Source organism: Pseudonaja textilis, chromosome 3 (assembly GCF_049901715.1).
Source record: "Pseudonaja textilis isolate UNSWEBS1 chromosome 3, rPseTex1.2, whole genome shotgun sequence".
In the NCBI taxonomy this organism is placed as follows: Eukaryota; Metazoa; Chordata; class Lepidosauria; order Squamata; family Elapidae; genus Pseudonaja; species Pseudonaja textilis.
The window spans coordinates 137071408-137096401 of NC_141992.1; the positions used below are offsets into that span (position 1 = coordinate 137071408).

Consider the following 24994-nt stretch of genomic DNA (forward strand, 5'->3'; position numbering starts at 1 on the left):
AATACATGATGTCAGCTGCAGATCATGCCATCTAGTGATATAGCACAGCAGTAAATACTTCCCCACTAAGAATTCAGAAGCAATACACAATGGTTGTTTCCAAATTACATAGAACTGGATGGGTCAGTCTCTTCAGATCTATAATTTTAGGAGCTCAGCATAGCATACAGAAGCAGCCAGGGAGACGCCAAAGCAGTTCAACCATGTCCAGACTCCAGACCATGCCTTGAAATGATTGCAAACCATTATGTTCATATGATGTTTTTAATTAACAATATATAGTTAATGCCACAACTCTACTTCCAGATGCCACAGAATTTACCACAGTAATTGTTCAACACAGTAAAGAAACAAACAGGCAGCATTTTCAAAACAGGGTACATCTGACTTTTTAACTGTGGTTAGTTCAACCAGTAGCTTGGATTGATGTGTATAATGAACCTAAAAATCCTCATAAAATAAGAACATGAACATAATCCTATATATGCTTTACATGTGACATTTAGATATCCTGTTGTTCAACTAAAGTGGAGTTGTGTTAACACACAAAATCAGTTTTGTTTTTGAGGAAAATAGATTTCTTTTATGAGCTATTTTGCTGGGAAGATACAAAATATGACCTTATGAATAAAAGCCAAGGATACTTAGAGACTGTATTTCATTTTTACAGCCATCTATTTCATGTCCAAAGTAACATTAGAAAGCAAGCTATGTCTCATGGGAATGAGATTCACTCTTTTAAAGGGCCTCTGAAAAACTGATCACCACGGTCCCAAATTCTATGGGTATTAATATCATAGAAGAAACAGAAGCATTAAAAATACAACATGGATTCTCCAAGATTTACTGATATGATATATTACTGATATATATTGATCCCGCTTCCCAAGATTAGGAAGTTTCCTGAAAAAGCCACAGATGTTTCCTTATCATTACGCAGAAACGTTTTTTTATTATTTCATTTACAAATAAATATCACAGCAACTGTAACTACTATGAAATAATAACTATATACTGGGTAGGGCAACTTGCAATGTGACAGCACTCCTTTTGTGGCTCCACAGTTCACTAAGACAGGGCTGAAAAAAAAAGTACCTCAATTTGGGTGGTATGATTTGAAGGCATGTTTCAAATTTGGTGAGACTTAAGAGTGAGAATGGTAATAGTTTGCCTTCGACTCACATTCTGTATCTTAAAATTTCTTCCCACCATACTTTTTCAGGTGATGGTACCATGGCACAGCAATGCTAACTGTGCCCTCCAAAATGTTTGAAAGACTGACCTCTCAAAAGTTACTAACTCCTTGTATAGTCTTTGAATCTCTCAAGGGAACAAACAAATTTACAGTAAAGCAAACATATGATGAAGTAACATCCATTAAGGCAATATCCTCCAGATACATTTAGATTTTGGCTTTTGTATAATGACAGCCAGGAATTATTGGAACTGAAGTCCAACACATCAGTTATTGGTCATCACACTCACAATCTCATACAACAGTTCAGGATGTAAGTGCAATGCTATGTATGGGGATCTCAAATTAAACTATTTGTGTGTATGTGTAAGTTGCAATGAATTATTCCAGACTCCTGGAAACTGCCTGGACAAGTCCACGCAATTTTCTTATTTTTGAAAGTGGTTTGCCATTGTCTTCTTCCAAGATTGAGAATGACTAGTCCAAAATTACTTAACTGTCTTTGTGTCCAAGACACAAACCAGTCCCTTGGTTTTTAGTCCAATGCCTTTAATCACTATATCAAATTGGCTCAAAAGTAACTACTGTGTTTCTCCTATAATAAGGCCGGGTCTTATTTTTTTTTGAGCCCCGAAAAAATGGCTAGGCCGTCTTTTCAGGGGTGACTTAATTCCCCCCCCCTTGCATCTTCAGGCGGGTGAGCGGGCAGCAATGGCTTGGATGTTGACCTCGGCGTTGGTGGGGCACTTCATATTGGGGTCAACGCAGGCAGCACCATATCTGGGTGTGCAACAAAAGTACTTCCTAACGGCAAGCCCCCCCACCATTCCCTCCCATTTCACATGTTTTAATATAGGCCTTAATTTGGGGGGAGGGGCTTAATTTCATTTCATGCCTATAAAACATGCTGGGACTTCCTATTGGGGGAGGCCATATTGTTGGAGAAACAGGGTAGCATCATTAATATCAATAAATTCTATAAATAGAAGAACCAAGGCAGGCAGGCTGGCGTGTGTATACACACATACACTCCACCAAAGCTGCATACTGTGACATATGAAAGCAAATTTTATTGCATTTTGGGCAGCAATGCTGTTGTTCATATATTTGTGTGTGAGAATTCTGAGAGAAAACTGGGTCAAATCTACTCTGGGAGAAACCAGATGCTGTCTTAGTCATGCTCTGTGACTTGCCTTGGAAAGCAATAGTTAACTGCTAAAATATGAACACATTTCAAATGGATGTTTCAAATTATTATCTGACAGAGATATCAGAGAGTTTAAGTCTAGTCCCGCCTTAGCCATGAAAGCCAGGTGGATGACCTTGGGCCAGTCATCCTGTCTCAGGTCAACTTACCACATAAGGTTGTTGTGGGGAAAATAGGAAGAAGAAGGTGTGTTGGATATGTTAACCGCCTGAAGTTATTTATAAAAATAATAACAGCAGGACACAAATAAATAAAATAAAACACAAATATTTATCAGATGTCAGATCCTACAGATTATCTGATACCATTCAAGCCAAAACACTTAAACTGAAGCTACAAACCTTCAATAAAGAGTGCACTTTCCATTTAACTACTGAACTGAGCTTTCATCTTGTAGGAAAGAGGCACTTTGGAACATTTTCATAGTGCTCAAGTGCAGTCAGCACTTGAAGACATTTTAAGTTATGATAATGGTCAGAACGACACCAGTCATGCAGTGTCTGGTGTGCAATGAAAAATGTTTTATCACAGCCACTCAACTGCTCCTGGATTTCTAACTAAGCAAATGTGTTCTAAAATTCTCTTCATAATGTGCTTCTTAGATTTGGCATATAATATCTTCCTTTAATTAATTGTGTCACAGTACCTGGTTTAAAGGTTGTTTTGATAAAAACAATTTATCTATTAGATCAGTGTTTCTTAATCTTGGCCATTTTAAAATGTGTGGACTTCAACTTGTGGGCTAGGAAATTCTGGGCACTGAAGTTCACATCTTAAAATGGCCAAGATCGAGAAACACTGTATTAAAGAAAGAAGAAGAAGAAAAGCAGAATTAAAAAAAAAAATTACAACATTTCTTCTTCCTCCAAACACTGCACTGCGGAAAGCAGTGAAAAAGTCTCTCCACAACAGTAGAAGATAAAGGCAATACTTTACTTGCCTAAGGTAACTCCAAAATAATGAACCAGCAAAACAACCCCTTTCCCCAAGAACAGACTTACCATTTACCCCTTTGAGACTCCCATTAATGCCATCATGCTGCCTCTTCTGTGCATTCTTGAATTCCTTTAGGGATAAATAAAGGACTTTTCGTACCACCCTCTCCTCTGACCACGGAATTCCATCACTATCGTCCTATTGGAATAAAAGAAGTGAGAGAAGAAATTCACTTGAAGGAACTAAAAAAAAAAGAACATTCACTTGCTTGAGAAATGGAGGCTTTAGCAACATGTAAAAAATTTAGGATCATTAAAAGGCTATTAAATAGAAGGCTAGAGTTCCTAGCAGAAATATTTTAAATGCTATCATCACCATCATCATCGTATTTAATTTTTGAAAGAAGCATAGAGTCGTTGGGCTGTTTTATTGGGTTCAAAAACTGATTTCTTACAGTCTAGATTTTAATCTGCTAATTCTTATTTATTCCCTATTTCTTTCACTTTAAGTTTTCTTTAGTCCGTTTTTCGGATTCTCCTATTTGTATCACCCATTATGCTCCTACAGGAATCAAACTCTTATTTTTTCAGTGATACCATTATCTACTTAAACTCTTGAAACATAAGCATATACATTATACCAATATTTTATGAGCACATTTTATTTATAGACTCTATATACATTTAAATCTGGTACTATACTATCAATATCCCTAATTTGATTGGAAGCTGCTCTATACTATAATAGACAAATAACTATGTGTATCTTACAGCATAAGAAGTAAGGCATATTTTCTACCTGTATAGATCAAGTATCAAGTATGAAATAGCTTTAACTCATACACCCTTCCCCCAGAATTTTTTATTTCATCATGCCTCTGCTTGTTGCCTTATCAGAATGAATTCTTTGCCCTAGTCTTTTTCAAGGCCTGCACAACTGCCCAGTGAGAAGATTAGTTTTTTGGATGACCTTCATTTCAGAAAGAATGTCCCAACTCAGTGGCCCAGTTCAGTGAGAAATCAAAACATCAGCATCAGTGATCCATTATGCATTCTGCATGACAAACAGAGTCAATCAATTTAGAGTATAACATCTTTTAAATAAATTATTCAAGTTAGTGGCATTTCTGCTATTTAAAGCTCAGAACAAGTTACCGAAGACAAAGAACAAATGTTTATCCTAGTTCTATGACAGATAATTTGATTGTGGGGAAACCAAAACAAGGCGCAATATAGCAAAGCAAGTTAGCAGTTTGGCAGAAGATTACATTGCATGCTAGAGAAACGCTTCTGTCTGTGCTGCAGTGACAGAATATTATGCCTAGATTGCTTTGAACATAAATCATATGCAAATCCAAGCCAAAATTATAGCCTTTGCAGAAAACTTTTCAAGGAAAACATGTCCCATCAAAACTTTCTGTTATACTATTCAGAATCAATCACTTAATTAAAAAAAATAATAAAGGCAACAAGAAAAGCATTGCTGATGCAAATGGTATCTATAAACCCAAACCCTCACAAACTAAGAATAACAAATAACTCCTGTTAACAAGTACATTATTGCATAATAGGGCTATAAACATTAATCACTACATGAGAATTATTCCAGCTATTTTGTGGCATGGAAAAAGCCACAGACCACATTGGAATTAACTGCTTAGCTTTAACCCAAATCATCAGTTTCTGAGAAACCAGATTATCATTGGCCAGGTGAAGAGCTGGGGATTGAGAAGGGATAACATGTTACCTCATGTTATTAAACGTTAAGCTAAGGTTTTGAGAATGTAATAACTATCACAATCACAACTTTTGAAAGATATAAAATAGATAAAGAATGCTGCCTATAGCGCAGTTTGAGCAACAACTGTAAATTGTACAAATATGGAATAGCCTTAATTATTGTTAATTTCATGAGAAATGCTTAGTAGTGTCCACCTATAATACTCTGTTATAAATGTGGAGTCCTCAGTGCTCCCCAAACTTGATTGTTTCCTTGCAGACAGTTCAACGTTTTTATTATGAGGAAGGTGCTGTCCACATACTGGATCCATACTTTTGGCTTTACCGTATATGTGGGAGTGCTACAGTTTCTAGATGCTGCATTACATAGACTCTGCTATGAGTCCTGAGAGTGGAGATACCATGGGTGTTCCCCTGATTTGTTTATTATTTTATAATGCTGCCTACATCACAAAGTGACTCTAGACAGGGAACAAAAATTTAAAAAAATAAAAGTAAATAAAATAAAATAAATATTAAAATACATAGCAGCTGAGAATAAAACACCCATCATCACAAAACAGGTCAGTGCACAATTTAGTCAGGGCATGTCAATTTTTTCAACTTTTAACTTCCAAACATTAGGAATGCTCAAAACTTGAGACATTCCTTGGGAATTGTAGTTATTTTTGGTTACTTTAATATAATTTAGATGTCCTTGGAAAGTAACCACATAAATATCGTAACTTCTTAAACATTTTGTTTGTTTCATTGTAGTCAGGGCCTGAGGCCTGGACATATGAAAAGCCAGCAGGGTGGTGGGAGCCATCGTGTTCTCCGGAGGGAGAATGCCCGAAAGATGGATGCTACAAGAGAAAAAAACCACCTCTTCTAGGCCTAGTCAACTATGTTCTTTAACTGAAGGGACCCAAAGCATTCTCATCCTGGCTGATAAGATGGGTAGAAACAACTGTGGGGCATATATTCCCTTGAGTGAACCATATGTTCATGTCAAATTAAGAATTGATTCACAAGTATAGTATATGATTCTCTACCATGGACAAAGAATTAAAAAATTAGAACATTAGTTAATATGTTCTATAAACCCAGTTTTTTTTCCCCTCTCCTTATCCTTGCCACACACACCTTTAATCTGTTTTTAATTAAAGATCACATTATTACCAGTAATAGCCAGTTATTAACAGAATTTGTAGTTTGGATTCAAAATTGGGATTTTAAGTAAATACAAGTTACCATAGTCATACCTAATGATCCATAGGTTAAATTAGCTCAATATAATTTTGCTAAATAAGAAACATCAAGCAATCACATCATATCACATCACATCTTATATCATATCATATCAAACATATTTGTAACAATCATGCCAGAAAAATACTAGTAAGATTGAGATTGTATTTCTGAACTTTCAACAAGGGTTCAGGAATTAAAACTATGAAATGTTCGGAGGATCAAAAAATTATATTTGTGCATTATTTTTATAAATGTGCAAATAAAAATAAAAGGTAAGGGGTTTATTTTTACTACTCTGGGGAAAATCACACCATTATCAGAACTTTAGGATTGTGTTCATATAATGGTTAGATGAGATTTCTTATAAACTGGATTGGGAGAAAATATGCAGCGTACATTGTCCCTTTGTTCCTAATTCATATTGTATGTGAGCAGATAACATTAATAAAAAATGGCTAAGATTTCCATATCTAAGTTAGCTAAAAATGAAAGCCAGTAGCACATCTATGTTTATTATTAAGTCTATCCATTTGTACTTTTTCAAAGTAAACAGGAAAACCAGAAAACATGGCTGTGCAACTACTCCTAATATATTTTATCATTGTATAATTTCTGTCTTTATTAAAATGGAACTACTGTATATTACAATCGTACAGATAAAAAACTTGTGCTCTGTTGCTAGCAATATAACCAAGCCACAGGGTGGGAGGGACTTAGTCAAGAACTATTATAGAACTAATACTTTTAACATTTAAAATCATAATTCTTAATCAATTAAACATGCAATTTTTTTAATAAAGATGAGAAAGAACACATTTATCCAAGATGCGATGGATGTAGAACTCTTCTAGAAAATAAAGATTCCAAATGTAATTAACCAGCCAAAAAACAATAATTAAGGTGTGAAAAAGGGCACTACAGGCACTGTTTACTGCCAGATTTTTTTAAAAAAACCTTTAAAACAATTTAACAATTATTATTAGAAGAAAACTGATCAAAAGATTCAGTAATCTATGAAAGACACAATTTTAAAAATAATCTATGCAATATCAACATAAATAAATTCATCTATTATTTCTGTTATCAGAAACAAAAATATTTCCTGTTCTCTTTGATCCTAATATTAAATCACATTGAAGCTCTTCCAAACAATGCCACAAAATGCCACAATGTTTAGTGATCAACCACAGACATTCAATATCCTTACATGCACAATTCTATCTAGTAATATATAAAAGAGGTTGAGATTAATTCATTCCTGTGTGTTCATAAACTATTCTAACAAGGAGCCTTGAAAAGTTGAATTTACAACTCTGGTATTTTATAGAAATAGGGCGTTGGTACTTACCTGATATGCCTGTTCTCTGTGAGCTGTGAAGAGCATCCAGAAGTGGGAGGTGCTTCAGTCTCTTCTGGAAAGGCTGGGCTTAAAACTCCGGGATGCTCCTCCTCCTCCATGGGACACCTCCTCAGCGTCCCCCAGTTTTGCGAAGACTGAGTGCCAAAGTCCGGAACTCATCACCTAATCTAGATCCCTGGCCAGAATGGAACCCCACCAGATGGAAAGAAATGGGTGGGGCTGGAAGCTCTTCACAGCTCACAGAGAACGGGTGTATCAGGTAAGTACCAACGCCCTTTCTCCCATGAGCTGTTCAGAGCATCCAGAAGTGGGACATACCAAAGCTTGGCCTGTCCTTAGGGAGGGACTCCATCTGGATCGAAATCCACTCTGAAACTCTATGGACCCTCTGCAGGACTCTTCTGCCAAATGGCGATGGCGAAGCGCAAGTCGCCACTCTGCAGATTTCGTCTATGGAAGCCCGAGTGGCCCATGCTGCTGATGTTGCCACACTCCTTGTCGAGTGGGCTGTAATGCCCTTAGGAACTGAGATGGACTGGCATTTGTAACTTTTAGCTATGGTGGCTCTCAACCATCTACCAATGGTCATCGACGACACCCTGTGTCCTAAAGTGGATGGGTTGAAGGATAGGAATAGAGCCTCAGATTTTCGAAATACCGCCGTGCGGTCTAGATAGATGCTTAACACCCTTCGAACGTCAAGTCAATGCCATTGATGCTCCAGTCTATGAGATGGTTTTGGACAAAAATTTGGAAGCACCAACTCCTACGCTCTGTGGAAAGCTGAATTTACTCTAGATCCATGAACGATGGGTCCAATCTGAGAACCACTCTGTCCGCATGAAACACACACAGGTCCTTTCTCATCGACAATGCTGCCAACTCGGAAATCCTCCATGCTGATGTGATCGCAATTAAGAAGACCATCTTATCTGTCAGGAATTTGAGAGTAGCGGTTCTTAAAGGCTCAAACGGGCCAGTTGTAAGTGCGGTTAACACCTTGTTGAGCTCCCAAGTGGGATAGCGGTGAATTACAGGAGGTCGTAAGTTTGCAGTACCCTTAAGAAAGCTGCAGACATGTGGATGGTGTGCTATGGAACGAAGGTCACCCCAGGATATCACCGAGGCTAAGGCCGCCACCTGTCTGTGTAAAGTATTTGGAGATAGGCCTTTGGTCAACCCCTCCTGTAAAAAGTCCAATAACTGTCCTATTGATGGGTCGATCTTAGGCCCCTGGCACCAGCAACAGAAAGTGGACCACGTGGCCTCTTATATATGATTTGTAGAGGACCGTCTGGATGCTTGTATGGTAGTAATGGCATCCTCTGAAATCTGTTGGGTCCTTAAAACGGTTCCGCTCAACCTCCATAAGGCTAGGCTGAGCCATTGTGGGTCCGGGTGAAGTACCGGCCCTTGCGAGAGGGAAACCCTCGACAGTGGAATTTTCCAAGGTTGTTCTCTTGACAGGTCCTGTAAGTCCACGAACCATGTTCGCCTGGGACAGTAAGGGGTGACCAATATCAGTTCCGCTCGTTCCTCCAATAACTTCTGGATCAACCTGGGTATTACATGGTGGAGGAAACACATATAGAAGTCTGGGAGGCCACTGACATCACAGACCGTTGACGGCCTCCGCCTCGAGTCGGGTATCTTGAAATATACTGGGGCAATTGGGTGTTGAGGGGAGAGGCAAATAGATCGATAACTGGTTGCCCAAACCTCCGCACTGATTCCTGGAAGACAGACAGGTGTAGGCACCACTCTGCCTGATCTATCGAGGCCCTGCTGAGCCAGTTCGCTTGTGTGTTTAAGGCCCCTGCTATGTGCTCTGCCTTGAGCGACAACAGATTGGCCTCAGCCCACTTGAACAACCTGGCCATCTCCAGCATCAGAAGTTTGGAGTGGGTACCCCTCTGTCTGTTTACATGGGCCTTGGTTGTGATATTGTCTGTCAAGACTAGAATGTGGCATGATTGGAAAAGGGGTAGAAAACTGCGTAACGCCAGTTGAACTGCTTGCAGCTCCAACAGGTTGATGCTTTGTGATTGTTCGGAAATAGTCCAACTTCCCTGTGCAGTGTGGGATTGGAAGTGAGCTCCCCATCCTACCAGGCTGGCATCAGTTGTGATCGTTGCCCTGCAAGGTTCCTTGAAAGGACACCTCTTGTTTATCGTGTTTTCCGACCACCAGTGGAGCGATCAGAGAACATTGTGCAGTACCTTTATTCGGGCGTTGGAAGTGGCTCTTCCAGATCGCTGGAAAGGTAGCAGGAACCATTGCAGCTCTCTAGAATGGAATCGAGCCCAAGGCACAATGTAAATACAAGAAATCAGTTTCCCAAACAGTTGAGAAAGAACTGCCAGGGAAACCCTCTTTAAGGCTCTGATCTCTCTAGCCAAAGACTGGATACTATTCAACCTGTCCTGAGAAAGAAAAACTTTGCCCTCCGTGGTATCTATCACTGCCCCTAAATGAACTAATCTAGTTGAAGGGATCAAATGGCTTTTATCCCAATTTATGGAAAAGCCTTGAAGGGTCTGCAGAGTAATCTTGGTATCCAAATTTGCTTGATGTCTGGAAGATGACAAAATTAAAATCTCCTCCAGATAACATTGTAAACGAATACATTTGATCCTGAGGGAGGCAGCCAAAGCCGCTAGGACCTTGGTAAAAATCCTAGGGGCTGAAACCAGACTGAATGGTAGGGCGATATATTCGTAGTATCAATCACAATAGCAAAATCTAAGATATTTGTAGTGAGCAGGTCTAATTGGTATATGTAGATAAGCCTCTGTCAGATCTATAGAGGTCAGGACACCGTTCTCTCTGATGCCAAGCAGAATGGACTGGAGAGTAGTCATTTTGAATTTTTGATAAACCAATGATCTGTTCAGACGTTTGAGGTCCAGAATTGCCCTCCAGCCCCCCGAACCCTTTGGGACCACAAACAATAGAGAGTAACAGCCTTGACCCCGTTGTTCAGGTGGGATCTCTCTAATGGCCCGAATATGCAGAAGATGATTGATAGCCTCCTGCATCAACGCTCTCTTAATGGGGTCCGTGGACCTAGGGCTCCTAATGAAAAAGTTCAGAGAGGAGGATTGAAACTCTAGCGCCAAACCAAACCTAACAGAGTCCCTGACCCACGCATCAGAGGTGGAGCTGTCCCATTGATCAGCAAACAATTTTAGCCGACCTCCAATGGGAGCTGCTGTCAAGGACTCACTTGGGGCAATGAAAAAATCGGCCTCCAGTGCCTCTGGGGTTTCTTCTGTTTTGGCCTCCCTACTGACCTCTGTTGGAAGATTCCAACCTATCTTGTCTAAAACTGGGTCTGTAGCCTGATGTTCTTTGCGATCTGGTAATGTATGGGCCTTGATAGTAGGGCCGAAAGGAACCCCTTCAAAATGACTGGGGCATTCTGTTTTCAGACCTCCGAAAAAGAGGGGGAAGCACTTTTTTCTTGTTTCTATTCTCAATAAGCAGGGGCTCCAAGACACTGCCAAATAATTTATTCCCCGATATTGGGGTTGATGCCAGCTTGCATTTATGCTTGGTATCCGCCTGCCACTGTCTGAGCCATAGTAGTCTCCGTGCTGATACGTGAGATGCTATGGCTCTAGACGAGAATTTGACTGCATTAAATGTGGCATCGGCGGAGAATTCTGCCACTGCAATAATCTTAGCAATGTCCTGATGGGCTCTGACATTTGACGCCGGCAATATATCCCTCAAGTGGAAGAGCCATTGTAGGGAGGACCGAGTAAAAAAAGGACGCAGCTGTAGCTGCCCTAATGGCCCAGGCATCAGAAACATGCGTCCTACGGAGTGCCAACTCTGCTCTCTTTTCCTCCGGTCTCAGGGCTTCCTCAGCCTCATTGGGAAAGGTTGAAGAAGAGGCCAGTGCCACAATGGGCTCATCCACCTCCGGCATTTTGAGAAAATCTGAAAACTCTGGTGCCAAATTATAATATCGTTTATCGTACCCTGTTGGGGCTGGGTAGGATGCTGCTGATGCCCATTGATTTTGTACTAATTCAGCAAACATACGAGGGACAGTAATAGTTTCTGCCTCATTAGCCAGTTGTGAGAATATGAGATCCTCAGATTCGTCCTGAAACCCTATTGACAATGGATGAGGGCTTGATGTGCCTAGTTTAGCAGTGTTCTTTGCTTTGAACAGTAAAGATTTAAAGAGGTGCAGATGAAAAAGGCCAGAAAAGGTAGGTTGGTCCGGAATGAGGCCTTCGTCATCCGACATTCCTCGTTCTAATGGGTCAGCCTCTGACAACCCCAAGTCCATCTGATGGATCGACCCCACCTCCATGGGAACATCCTGGTCATCTAATTCCACCTCCTCCCGAAGACCCTGGACTGGTATGTCAGGGATACTGAGGAATACCTGAGTTTGATGATGTGCCATATGCGCGAAGGATCAAGCAGACAGGGATCCCGCTTCCAAAGTAGCCAAAAAGTGTCTGGTCCGGATGGATTGCTGAACTCCAGCTGCAATGCCCTTTTGTATGGCCATCTCCATCCATTGCCTCATTTCGATGGGCATAGTCTCAGGTAATCCCTCCTCCTGTCTTAAACCGGTGGCCGTAGGGGTGAAGGTTGCCTCTGGGATTCACCGGGCAGTGCTCATTGGAGGAGATATGCCTATGGGAGGCTGTCCAGAAATAACCTGTCTGTGCTGGGTGGATAAGTCCAAGGGCCCCAACAATGTATTTGGGCCCTGATCCGATTGTTGTGTCATAGCCATCTTGTCTGTCTCCCTGGCCCGTTTCTGCAACTGCCTTTCCAAGGTTTGGTGCCGTCTATGGGCATCCTTATCCACCGTCTTAGAGGCCTTTTTGGGGCCCACTGACTTATCTCGGGACTTATTTGTCTTGGAGCGGAAGACGTTGTCACCTTCCATTGTGAAGGGCTGATTCTCGTGCCTCTAACTTTATTTTTTTTTTAAAAATTATTATTATTATTATTATTAATATTATTAGTATTTAGGCGTGATGCCTACCTCTGTGGTTGAAAGTACAACGCTTCTCCAGGAGTGTAAGTATACACACACACACACACACACACACACACACACACACAAACACACATATATATACATATGCCTATATCTATATGTAAGCCCGTATATATGGGAAACAGTATCTAAGTGTCCCCAGCAAGGGAAACCCCCCAAGCGCTCCAAGCAAGAAATATTCAGAATCCCTGGTCCCCAACAAGGGAAACCAGCTATACAGGTCCTGTCAAAAACATCCTGCTGTTTGAAATGGCACTTGAGGCTTTGCTCCAATGTAACGATCCAAAAGCAATTGCGAGAGGGGGAAAAAAAAACCCTGTTTAAGGACTAGCCTGTTTATCCAACGCCAGCAGGCTAAGAGAGAAATAATCCCAGGAAAGTGGAGTGGGAAAGTACTTGCCTCGGTCCCCAAGAAGGGAAACCAGTGGGGAATGGTGCCTGTAATATTTAGGCGCGAACTTGAAGCCAGCCGTTTAAAATGGCGGGAAGGCAGAATCTCCGATGTTAAATGCCTGAGCAGTTTAACGAGCTGCTGCTGCTGCCTCTCTAAGATGTCAGACAAATGATCGTGTAAGGAGAAGTGAGCCGCGGCTGCGAGCGTTCCGGCAAGATCACAAAGATAAGACGATCGGGGAATTAGATAGGCTAATTGCCTGAAGCGGCCATCTCAGACTGCCTGCGAAGTGGCAGTCTCCGTCAGTCACAAAAAGCTGCTCTCAACTGATCGGGGGATAACCTAATAGAGCCTTGAAATCGCCAGATTAATAGTGGGAAAAATTTGCAAGCCGAATTAACCCAAGAGCAAACCTGAATCTTGACGAGCTGAATCCGAAACAGTTCCAGTCAGGGAGTGCACAACCTCTTACCACGAAGGTTGAGCTAAAACTGGGGGACGCTGAGGAGATGTCCCGTGGAGGAGGAGGAGCATCCTGGAGTTTTAAGCCCAACCTTTCTAGAAGAGACTGAAGCACCTCCCACTTCTGGATGCTCTGAACAGCTCATGGAAGAATTCTTTTTCCTAGTATTAACCAAGCTGGACTATATTCAGATTTCTACCTCAGACAAATTATGCTGTTGACACTTCCTAAAATAGAGGAGGAGGAGGAGGAGGAGGAGGAGGAGGAGGAGGAGGAGGAGGAGAAGAGGGAGAAGAACAGCCACAACAACTAGTACTTCTCTGATATAACAAAGAAGCTTTAGAGAAAAAGTCATGCTATTTGTTTAATCATATGCAGAATAACATATGTGTTTAATTTAACAGATGAAAAAGATTATAAGGTAGGGGAATAGTTTTGAACATGTTTGTCATTATTTGGAGTGTCTAGCAAATGTCCAGATATAATCCTGGATTCTTCCGAGTAAAGCATCTCCTGAACTGTTTCTCAATGTCAGATTCTTGAGTATCAATCCCACCATCAAACAATATTCAAGAGAAAATTGATATTCCTATAACTTCTTTGAAAAATATTGTTCAAGGAACATACCCAACAAGCAGGCATTTGAAAGTCTTCCTATGTATCAGTCTGGGAACACTACAGGAAATTATATTTACAGCCTTCCAGGTTATAAACAATGGATGCAACATACAAGAAAATTCAATATAAAACTTATTTTTTTGGATTTAAAGCAAAAACAGACAGCATATTTTTCATTTCACCACCAAGACAGCATTAACTATTTGAAGCTATTGTTATTTTCAGTAAAAAAAAAAATTAGAATCTATAGGGATAAATTTTCTTTAGAAGATACATCTTTTGTACATTAGGAGACAACAACAGTTGTTAGAATGATTTTAAATATGAACAATCACTCCCCAAAGGATTAAAGTTGGGCATCAAATCAAATTAGCTCTCAGATACAATAAAGAACAGACTGGCTCCCACTGCCCTCAAACTTGCATTTTATGAAACATTTCTGATTGAAAAACCAGACTTAAAATGTATTTCATTTGTTAGTTAATTTGATCTTTTCACAAGAGATCCAGCTATTTAAGAATAATGTTGTAAGCCAGCCAGAGTCACCTTGTAGCGAGAAGGACAGCAACCAAATTTAAGAAATCAATAAAATAAAAACATTTTTCTGACTGATTTTGCAGCATTTTCTTAAGGTTGGTTCCAGGCACTAAAGAAGACTGACTACATCTAATTCTGCTTATCTACAGCAATCCAGGGTACGAACCTTTTATCACGTAGGCACTATACAATCTTTAATAGATTGATAAAATGTATTTGTTGTTGATAAATGTTTATATAATTCTTCCTCAACACCCACAGATTAGGTCAGTGTGGACAAAATCTTTAAATCTGTATAAAGGCTTGCAGTGTTCTTACCTACGGGTGCCCTTGGTAGTTGCTGGAGAATTTAACACTAAACTGGAGGAGGGGACATGAAATCAATGCAGTATATTACGTTCTGCTGTTTCCTTCCTATGCTAATGAAGCAACACCACTTTTTATCTGACAATTTAAGGACAAAATAGGAAATGATGCTGATTTATTTGGCCCAAACGATTGATGTATTAAATTTATATCTCCTTCATGGTGCCACAGTAGGTGGTTGAGAATGCCTATTGAGCCAAATCTAGGTTCTCCACAATTGTGTTTATGGTTAAATTCAAAACTCTTAAAATCTGTTGAAGTTTCATTCAACTGACACCGTCTACCGATATTGGGATTCTGTCTTCCAAAATATCCAGTGATGAAAGATTTCTTGTGACGGCACACTGAGGAAAAGAAAACAAATCAACTTCCTTGTGGAAACACACAAAGTTTGTATATTTTAGAATCTTCTTTAGCTTTGATGAAGCTACCTTGAGATCCATCAATCAAATCAATTATTTCAGTCAAAGACATCTGGAAAGAAACTCAAATTAAATCCACAAAATGGAGCTGCTCTTCCTCTTCAGCATCCCAATAAAAGCAATTCCCATAGTAACTCTGGGGAGGGTTATGATTCCCGCAGAGTAGGTGGTTTGCGATGTAGGAATCTTCCTGGAACAAGTGGTAGCCATCCAGCTTCAGATGAGGAGCCTTGACAAATTATCTGGCCTGGGATAACCCCTGATGACCTATACTCTAATCAACCCTCAGCTGGACTTCCTTAATGTGTTCTACATAGGGCTGCCCTTGAAGATGACTCAGAAGCTACAGCAGTACAAAAGGCAGCAACTAAATTGTTGCTAGAACGACCCCACCAGCACAGGGTAATATTTTTGTCAAGGTTGCAGTACTAGTTATCAATCAACTTCTAGGCCCAATTCAATATGCTGGTTACTACATTTAAAACCTACATGGGGCAGCCTTAGGATGCATTACACATTGTCTTGTGACAACTGAACCCATTCATCTGATATTCGAAAAGTTCCTGTTGAGAGTTTCATCTCCAAGCCTGTAAGATGATGATGGGTACTGATGAGATGACAGTCTTTCTTGTATTTCCCAATTTTTCCCCAGATATATTATATATTGCATCAATTCTCCCTGCATTTTGAAAATGTATTAAAATAGTTGTATTCCACTGTGCTTTTGATTACATATTATAGAAAATGAATTCATCTTGCCTGCTTATATTATATAATTAGAAAATAATCATTTCCCAATTCTAACTAAATTTCAATAGAAAAATTGTACAAATAAATATTAAATGATAATTTATCTGTATAAATTATCTGTATTTAATAGCTCTGGAAGAAATCTATCATTGTGCCATTCTTTTAATGCTTTATTCTCAAATTAATAACTTGCAGAAATAGTGAAAAACACTTGTGATGTATGGCTAAACTAGTGAGACAATATTCACCTAGTTAGAAAAAGATTTTGGAGGTCTTAATGCAAAGGCTGCTTGCTATTTGCACTGGAGGATAGAATCATGGCCATCTCTTCCAAAAACAAGCAGCAGAATTCAGTTAGATTTACACAGCCATATTTAACAAGAATAATGGGGAAGATGCAGAATCTTCAATACTCTTCAATACTCTACACTTGGAACCATGCCATCAATTGTCTATTCCCTGTTTGAAAACAGAAGGGATGTAAGCCAATGCATGAGAAGTCACTGAACTTCATGTTTACAGTGGGTCTGTTAAATTTTTAGTGGCAATGTGATAAGCCTGTTATATGGGATAAAATCTACATGTAAAAAATCTAACTCCACGAAGGCAGTTCAATTACTCTAATGTTCCCTGTTTTAGTACTTCAGAAGAACTGACAGAATATTATTTTTTATTCAAAATCTAATAGGCATTCCATCTCGAAAGAAGTAGTGAGCATAAAACAATTTTCATTAATTAGCCTATTATTATATTATTATTAATCTCTCAGAAGAAAAAGTCTAAGAGATTCTGGAAAACTAGATACTTTCAACTAGATATTTTCAACGTACATTTATAAATTAAGGGAATCCTTGGGATACTGTAAAACTTGATTGAATTGACCAGTTGGAGAAGAGATTCCAACTGTCCATTAAATCATGGAAAAAATAATATCTGCATTGCTGAAAACCTGAGGTGTATACTGTTTCAGGATTCTTCAGATTGAATAAATCCGTGTTCCATTCTTAGCTAGGCTTCTTTGCCTTTCAGTCTATTCAGGCATTATTCCACCCTCCCTTTCATTAGGGGTTTTCTGTTGTGTAATTTCTTCCACCACAGTTTAAAAGCCTGGCCTTTTGTCCTAAAATAGAATTGGAATATAGCCAGAAAGACCTTATGTGCTGTGGTCTAGCTGGATTACAACGCATTCATTTGACCAAAAGAATAGTGTTTTATACTACTATACGGTACTTCTCTTTCATAGAAGGGTAACTGGAGCCACAAATGTGGATACATCTGTAGTACACTCAAAACTATCAACCTTTTATTGCGTGCTATGTGTTTTCAAAGAGTCGTTTAGATAAGATGTTAAATATTTCATGTTTTGTTTTATATTTTTCTTAATGCTCCAGGGCCTTTAACTGAATTGGATAGCATCTTTTTAAGTAAAAGAGCATCAACTTGCAAAACATAATTATACATTTCACCCATCTAGGTTGGCTTAAATAGAAGATGGCTTGACATGAACTGAATTACTTCCTACTTTTCTGAAGCATCTATCTCACCAGTGTACAGGGATGGGTTGCTGAGCTAATTGGATATAGGCCGTTTTGGCTTAACTTTATATCAGTTCTTCTCTTCTTGTGGAGTATCTTTTAAGTTCAAATGCACTGAATGTTGCTTTGGGTTTAGAGCCCAAGCTAACTACTCTTGACATTAATAAAATTATTTTGATCTAATAGGTATTTGGTCAACAGGGTATCACATGACCACTTATTATCTAGCAAACATTTACAACATCTAGTGGTGTATCAGTGTGAGTGTCTGATAAATTCTTTGAATCTTGACTATGGTTTTAAGTTATAGTAGGTTAGTTATGAAATGGAAACACAACTTTGGATAATTTATATCACTCCGTTTTATTTCTCAGACCAAATAAAATGGCAATGAAACACGTAACTCTCAGGGCTATTACAATGTTAAACAAGATCAAGATAGCAGTGTTCCAATATTTGAGGGGCTGCCATAAAGAAGAGGGAGTCAACCTATTTTCCAAAGCACCAAAAGGGAAGACAAGAAACCATGGATGGAAACTAATCAAGGAGAGAAGCAACTAAGGAGAAATTTCCTAACAATCAATCAGCAGAACAACTTGCCTCTAGAAATTGTGGTGCTCCATCGCTGTAGGCTTTTAAGAAGTGATTAGAGAGCTACTTGTCTGGAATGCTATAGGGTTTCTTGCTTGGGGGGGGGGGGGTTGGACTAGAAGACCTCCAAGGTCCCTTCCAACTCTGTGATTCTGATGATATTCAGTGTCATATGTGAAATCTGGAATGGATTTTATCTGGCTTGCTTGATAATAGGACTAATAGGACTCTTAAAACAATGAATAACTTGTGTTTTAACTCTGTTATTCTGTTACCAGTCTACCTTTCTCTCCCACAAATACAATTGGGGGAGGGGGGAAATATAGTATAGTATAAATATAATATTAAATATAATAAATGCAGAGTCAATAAACTCTGTGGATTTCAGGAACCATCAGACAATGTTCAGATATCAAGTTTTTATAATAATTGTTGTAACAAGAATTGTTAACTGATTTAGGTGGTAGTTAGGTATATTTATTATATTTAGAAATGTTTGTGTAGAAGGCTTCCCTTTCTTGTCATATCTATCTATCTATCTATCTATCTATCTATCTATCTATCTATCTATCTATCTATCTATCTATCTATCTGTGCTGTTGTGCCAAGTGGGAATTGTCTTACATTTAGATCTTTGGCTAGAAAAGCTATTAATGGCCTATAAATCTATCTACAAATTTAACCATTATATGCTCCATTCTTAAACTATTCCCATGTTCCCAATTATACTGATATCTAATCTTTTTTCTACTTCTTTGAACTTTATAAGGCTTTGTAACAAAAGGGTGGGGGGGTCATATGATGTCTCAAGGGTATTTGGTTCCAAGATGCAGAATAATGTGGTTGTAGTTAAAACTTCAACATTCCACTATGGAATTATGGCTGGTTTAAAGTGATATTTTAGAAGACTGCTCTTATAAGCAACAGCTATCTAAAAAAGATCATTTTCCAAGGACACTGTGTTTAGGGAGAGACAACACTTTGAGTTTCTTCTACTGAGATCTCATTTTCATAAAATAATTTCAATGTTTCTGAAATGCTATGGCTTAAGAATCACATTTGAATACATAAAATAGCTAGGAACAGGGATTATGCAGCCTGTATGCTATGTAATTTTTCAAATTAACCCATTGAAACATTATTCATGTTTTATCTCAATTAGTCTTTAGTGTAGCAGCTTTTCATATCCTGGTCACTTCTCCATATGTACTGGATTTTTTTTTTTAAGTCTGACACATTTAAAGAGTTTTAGATTGAAGCATTCCGAGGAAGACCTCATCTGTTGTTCTTTTTCCATGTAACAATTCACAAAGATAATACAAACATGGTCCTTCAAGTCTCCTTTTTGCAAAATTATTTGAAGAATTGAAGGAGATCCCAAAGAATAGAGCCAATCTATTCCATTGACATAGTAGGGGATGTTCTGCAAAAAAGCAAGATAGGCAAGAAGGAGATGAATTATTGCAGAGTGGAGCTTATTTCCCTTTGCTCCCATTTTTCCTTTGAACTGGCTCTTCCCTTTCTTCCCGTCATCATTCTGGCTTTTGTGCTTCCTGACAGGCCTGTTCTTTAAGCTACCACTTCAAAGAGGCTACTTAAGACAATACTGCTTTTCTGGCCTCAGTGATTCCAGTTTACACTTCCTTCTTCTATTTGAATTAGTTATTTTTCTCCTACTCCTTTGTCCTCTCTATCTTACAAGGCTCAGCTTCTAAAAGGCTTACCAGTTTATTACATTTCAGAGATGTGTACTAACATAAATTCACTACGTCTGCAGTACGTATTCACTATGTCTGCAGTACATACTACTGCACTAATAGTAGCCATCAGTGCATTTGAGCCTCATGCACTGCAAACAACCAGGGGGCTTTCATACATTGCCCATTCCTGTCTTAACCTAGGCCTGATCTTCCCTTCTCAAAGTTCAATGAGGTCATCCATAACTACATAACAAAACAGACCAATCAACTGAGAGTGAAGGAAAGTCAAAACTTGCCTTATTCCAAGGCAACAATGAACATGGACAGATAGTTAGATTCAGAACACTGACAGAAAGCTAGAACCAACTTATTTGATTGATGGAGTACATTATAAAGTCAGTATTAGAATGTTAGTATTACGTATTTTTATAAAGATCAGAGAGTTAATGACCAATGTATAACATAAAGTTCATTTAAAAAAGAAGAAGAGGGAGTGTCATCAATGCTGATGAAATTCCTGAATGAAAGGCAATATACAGATCAATCAAATAAACATTTTAAACTTCAAGGTATCTGAAATATGAACAGCCTTGTAATATGAGAATGATTTTTCCCCTTTAGAAATAAGTAAATGGAGATAATGTTCATACCCTTGTTTACTCAAAAAATTAGTACTACTGTATTCATAAATATTCCTCATTTCTGAAAAGTTAGGTGGCTAGACAATAATTCATACATGTTATGTTTAACAAGTGCTTCTTTTTAAACAACGGTGTGCAAAACAATTAAGTTCAAATTGTTTGCAGCATGAAACTCCCCAAAACTTTTCAAAAGTCTCATTCTGAGTGCGAAACAGCTGTTTCTTAAGCAAAGCCTGAAACTCCCACAGTGCTAACATGCTCCAATTTCTGATTTCACATTCAAAACAGTACTTTCAGACTAAAAGAAGGGCAATTTGTCCTTCTTTTTGCACTTGAAACTTCAGGTTTTGCACTTGAAACGGTTTAAACAAAACATTAGGTCAGTCTCAGGATTCAGTTTTGGAACCCATGAGCACTTTCCTCTCTCTCTCTCTTTTTTTAAAGTGTTGTGGGTATATAATCTCCACTACAAAGAGGAAAAGAGAGTGAAATAAACTTAAGAAATAGGGGGAAACAGACAAGAGGGACAGATGCATTACCTATTGGTCCGTGCTTATAAATGAAGAAGAGTGGAAAGAGAAATGTGAGACACACACACCTTTTTAACAAACATTCAGTGAAGCAAATCAGCAGTACTTTAAAAAAAAAAGTTCAGTAATTCATTTGGCAAACTATAAATGATACTTAATGCATTTATTTCCCACTTTTTCTTTTTAAAGCTCAAGGCAACACATTCTTCCACCCCAGTTCTATTTCAGCCTTGGGAGAAAGGTTACATTGAGTATTAGTGGCTGTATTTACATATCATGCTAAGCCACAATTTTAGACATGGCTTGGTGAAGAGGCAGAGTTTACAGGTCACATGGCTCAGCATACACAACACTTAAGCCAAAACAAGCAAACAATACTGTAGCTTAGCATAAGCACTGCCAGTAACTAGCCCAAGGTCATCCGCTGATTTTCCTGGATCAGTGAAATTCATGCCTCCCACATCCTAATCCAAAACTGGCAGACACATTTGCACTGTAGAACCCAATAAATCTTATAAAAAGGAAAATACAGGAAAAAATGAACAAAGGAGCTGCTGGCAAAATTGAAGAATCAGGTTCTCCATCAACAATACATACAACTTTAATGAAAATGGGCATTGGTAAATTTACCTGACAACGCCCTTTCTATCTATGCTGCTAGAGAGCCCAGAATGGGTTAGACTCCTCCTGATGACATCATCAAGCTGAGTCTGTCTTGTATAAAAGGAGTAGCCTGTGGGAGCGTCCCCAGCTTTGACTCAGCTTCTTTCGATGACAATTGAGCTGGTGTCTCTGAAAGTAGTTTTAGTCAGCAACAAAAGTCAAACAGTGATCTTAGATCATTGGCACAGCTCCCAGGGACCCAGTGCAGCTGTGCCTTCAGGAAAGCGGGCCTCCACTCTCCTGCAATGCCAAGGATTCGATGTTTTCAATCCAAGGGAGACTGTAAGTAAGGGAGAAGCCCTTGGCCCTCTCCTACAGCTCTTTCTCTGCGATTTTGGCTGCCGCGATCGTAAAGATCGGATCGGTGATAACCGCGCCTCACAGCTGATCGCAAAAGCCGCAGCTGTCCATTTCTAGCCGATTTTGCCGCTCATGGCTATTTTCAGCCTAGGGAGCGAAGAATAGGATTGTAGCCTGTAATTCTTGTGAGAGGCCATTTTGAAAGCTTCCTCTTCCAATGCACGTGGCAAGTGGCCATTTTAGGTGGCCTCACCTACCAATGGCCTACCCCTGTCCTCAAAAGGGCCCTAATTATAATTATATAATGTCTCCCACATCCTAATCCAAAACTGGAAGACACATTTGCACTGTAGAACCCGATAAATCTTACAAAAAGGAAAATACAGAAAAAAATGAACAAAGGAGCTGTTGGCAAAATTGAAGAATCAGATTCTCCATCAACAATACATACAACTTTAATGAAAATTGGACAATCTTTCTGTTTAGTTCTTTCTAATTCCCTCACTAGTTTAGTGACAGTTGACAGAGAGGCGTGGTTAAAAAAAAGAATGACTCAATCTCTGGGCGGAAAGGCATGTATCTACCCACATGTGGATTCTCCAATCGATGTGCTGGAGAATTGGACAATCTTCCTGTTCAGTTCTTTCTAATTCCCTCCCTGGTTTACTGTAGAAACAGAAAACCATCTACTGGGAAAGTATTTTTGTTTCCTGTTTTGCCATCTGATCATAGATGATTTGTAAGAATCCTTTGATTATATATTGAAAAAGAGTTCAAACATGTAAAAAGGACAGAGTTCTGCACAACTCTGCTTCTCTTATTCTTCATGATGCTGCAAAGTGTCTTTTGGATCTAATTAACTGTGTTCCTATTCTAACCAAGTTTGGATTAAAATGTTATAAATTATATCCTGAATGGAAGCAACCAAAAATGTTTTGAGTGTGGTACCAGGCAAAATTATAAAGAGAGCCAAGGCTTCTTGTAAAGTGGCGTGTGAACTGAGGATTTCTGTTACACTGAAAGAACTCGAGATTAACTTCTTATGAAAAACTTCATGACCCAATCAACCATAGTAACAACACTACAAGTTTCTTTTTCTCTCCTTTTTTAACAATTTATATTCTGCTTAGTGAGATCTGTACTTTCATTAGTTCAGAAATGGAGCTGTATATTACTATGCAATCAAGCCAAAAACATTAAAAAGGCTAATATATTGAAGGATAATTTTCTGAAAGCTGGACCTTAGAATTTTTTTTTAAATTAATCAACTCTTTTTTTTTTCCAGGCCTCTTTTCTTTCTACTAACAGCTGCTTTTTGAAATTTTTATGTAGCTGTAATTGTTTCAGAATATCAAAGGGATTTTAAAAGATAAAATATATTTCTATAAACGGTATTACAAATGTTTAAAAAAATCTAAATGCACTCTGTGTAAAATCCAATACTTAACACATATCATGAAACTATTCTGCTTTCTCTTCCCTTCCCACCTAACCTCTTGACTGGAGAATTCACAATATACCTTTTACCCTACCACAATACATATCTAGGATAAATGTGTGAGGTCCAACAATGAACAGCTAAAAATAGCCTCTTGAAAATAATAGTGTTAAGGTTACAGAAACATTAGATCATTTACTATAGAGCAAGACAAAAACATTTCAAAACCTGGTACATAATAGAAGCAGTCTGCCTTGTGCCAAGAAGATACATACAGCACAGAGGGGAAATGGAGAAATAATTATATCAACAGCTATTAAAGCCCCTCGGGAAAAAGTACTTTAGCTGTAATATATGCCTAGCTGTTTCTTTCCATTTCTGAAATGACTTACATTTTTTAAAAAAATAAACACAGCAATATGTTTATTTAAACTGAACATAGTATTCTTCAGTAAATTGCAGCATTATAGAATGCACACACATGCATACATCCACATATACATGCACACCTCAAGTGAATTCAAAGAAGGGGAGCAGGGATGGGATTCTACCAGTTCGCACCTATTCTCTAGAACCAGTTGTTAACATTCTAAGCAATTCGGAGAACCGGTTGTTAAAAGAAATTACTGGTCTAATCCTGTAAGGAAGGCAGGAAGGAAACATTCTGGTGTTGCTTACAGAAACTGCCTCCGTGTGTGTTTTCTGTGATTCTGTGTGTGTTTTGGATCCTTTCCTTGATTGAATCCTGTGTGGCAAAGAGCATCTATAGTCGGCAAGCCTTGTTACAAATTGGACTGAAATGTGAAAAGGCTATTATGGATGATTTTATACATTCTCATAACATACCAAAGGAGGCAGCTAGGCCCCTGGGGGAGCCATGGATCACTATCCCTGTAGGAAGGAGGAAGAGGAGGAGAAAGAAGAACAGGAAGAGGAAGAGAGGATGCTGTGCTGGAGTTTTCTTTAGGCTGAGTAAGTTTCCACACAAGCCTTCAATTCCAAGTATATTTCTTACCAATGCAAGATTTCTGACTAACAAAATGGATGAACTAAGGCTACAGATTTCAAAGACTAAATTCATCAAGAACTGCTGTGTTTTGCTAATCACAGAAACTCAGCTTCATTCACTCATTCTAGATGCAGCTGTTGAGCTAGAAGGCTACATAGCTCACCAGCAGGACAGGAGTAGAGATTCTGGCAAGATCAAAGGGGGAGTTTTAAGCCTTTATGTGAACAAAAGCTGGTGTATCAATACAAAGATTGTAGACAGCCGCTGCGCCATGGATCTGGAGTATATGACACTTAAATGTAGACCCATATATCTTCCACGGGAATTCAGCGTAG

General features: G+C 38.8%; 1 protein-coding gene across 1 annotated transcript in view; it reads right to left on the reverse strand.

Moving 5' to 3' along the window:
* The window catches only part of JARID2 (jumonji and AT-rich interaction domain containing 2), a 226212-nt gene that overhangs the window by 110220 nt on the left and 90998 nt on the right, over nt 1-24994 (reverse strand). Inside the window, exon 2 of the mRNA XM_026699555.2 lies at nt 3404-3536. Coding sequence (XP_026555340.2) covers nt 3404-3536 — 133 coding nt within the window. The remainder of the gene's footprint in view (nt 1-3403; nt 3537-24994) is intronic.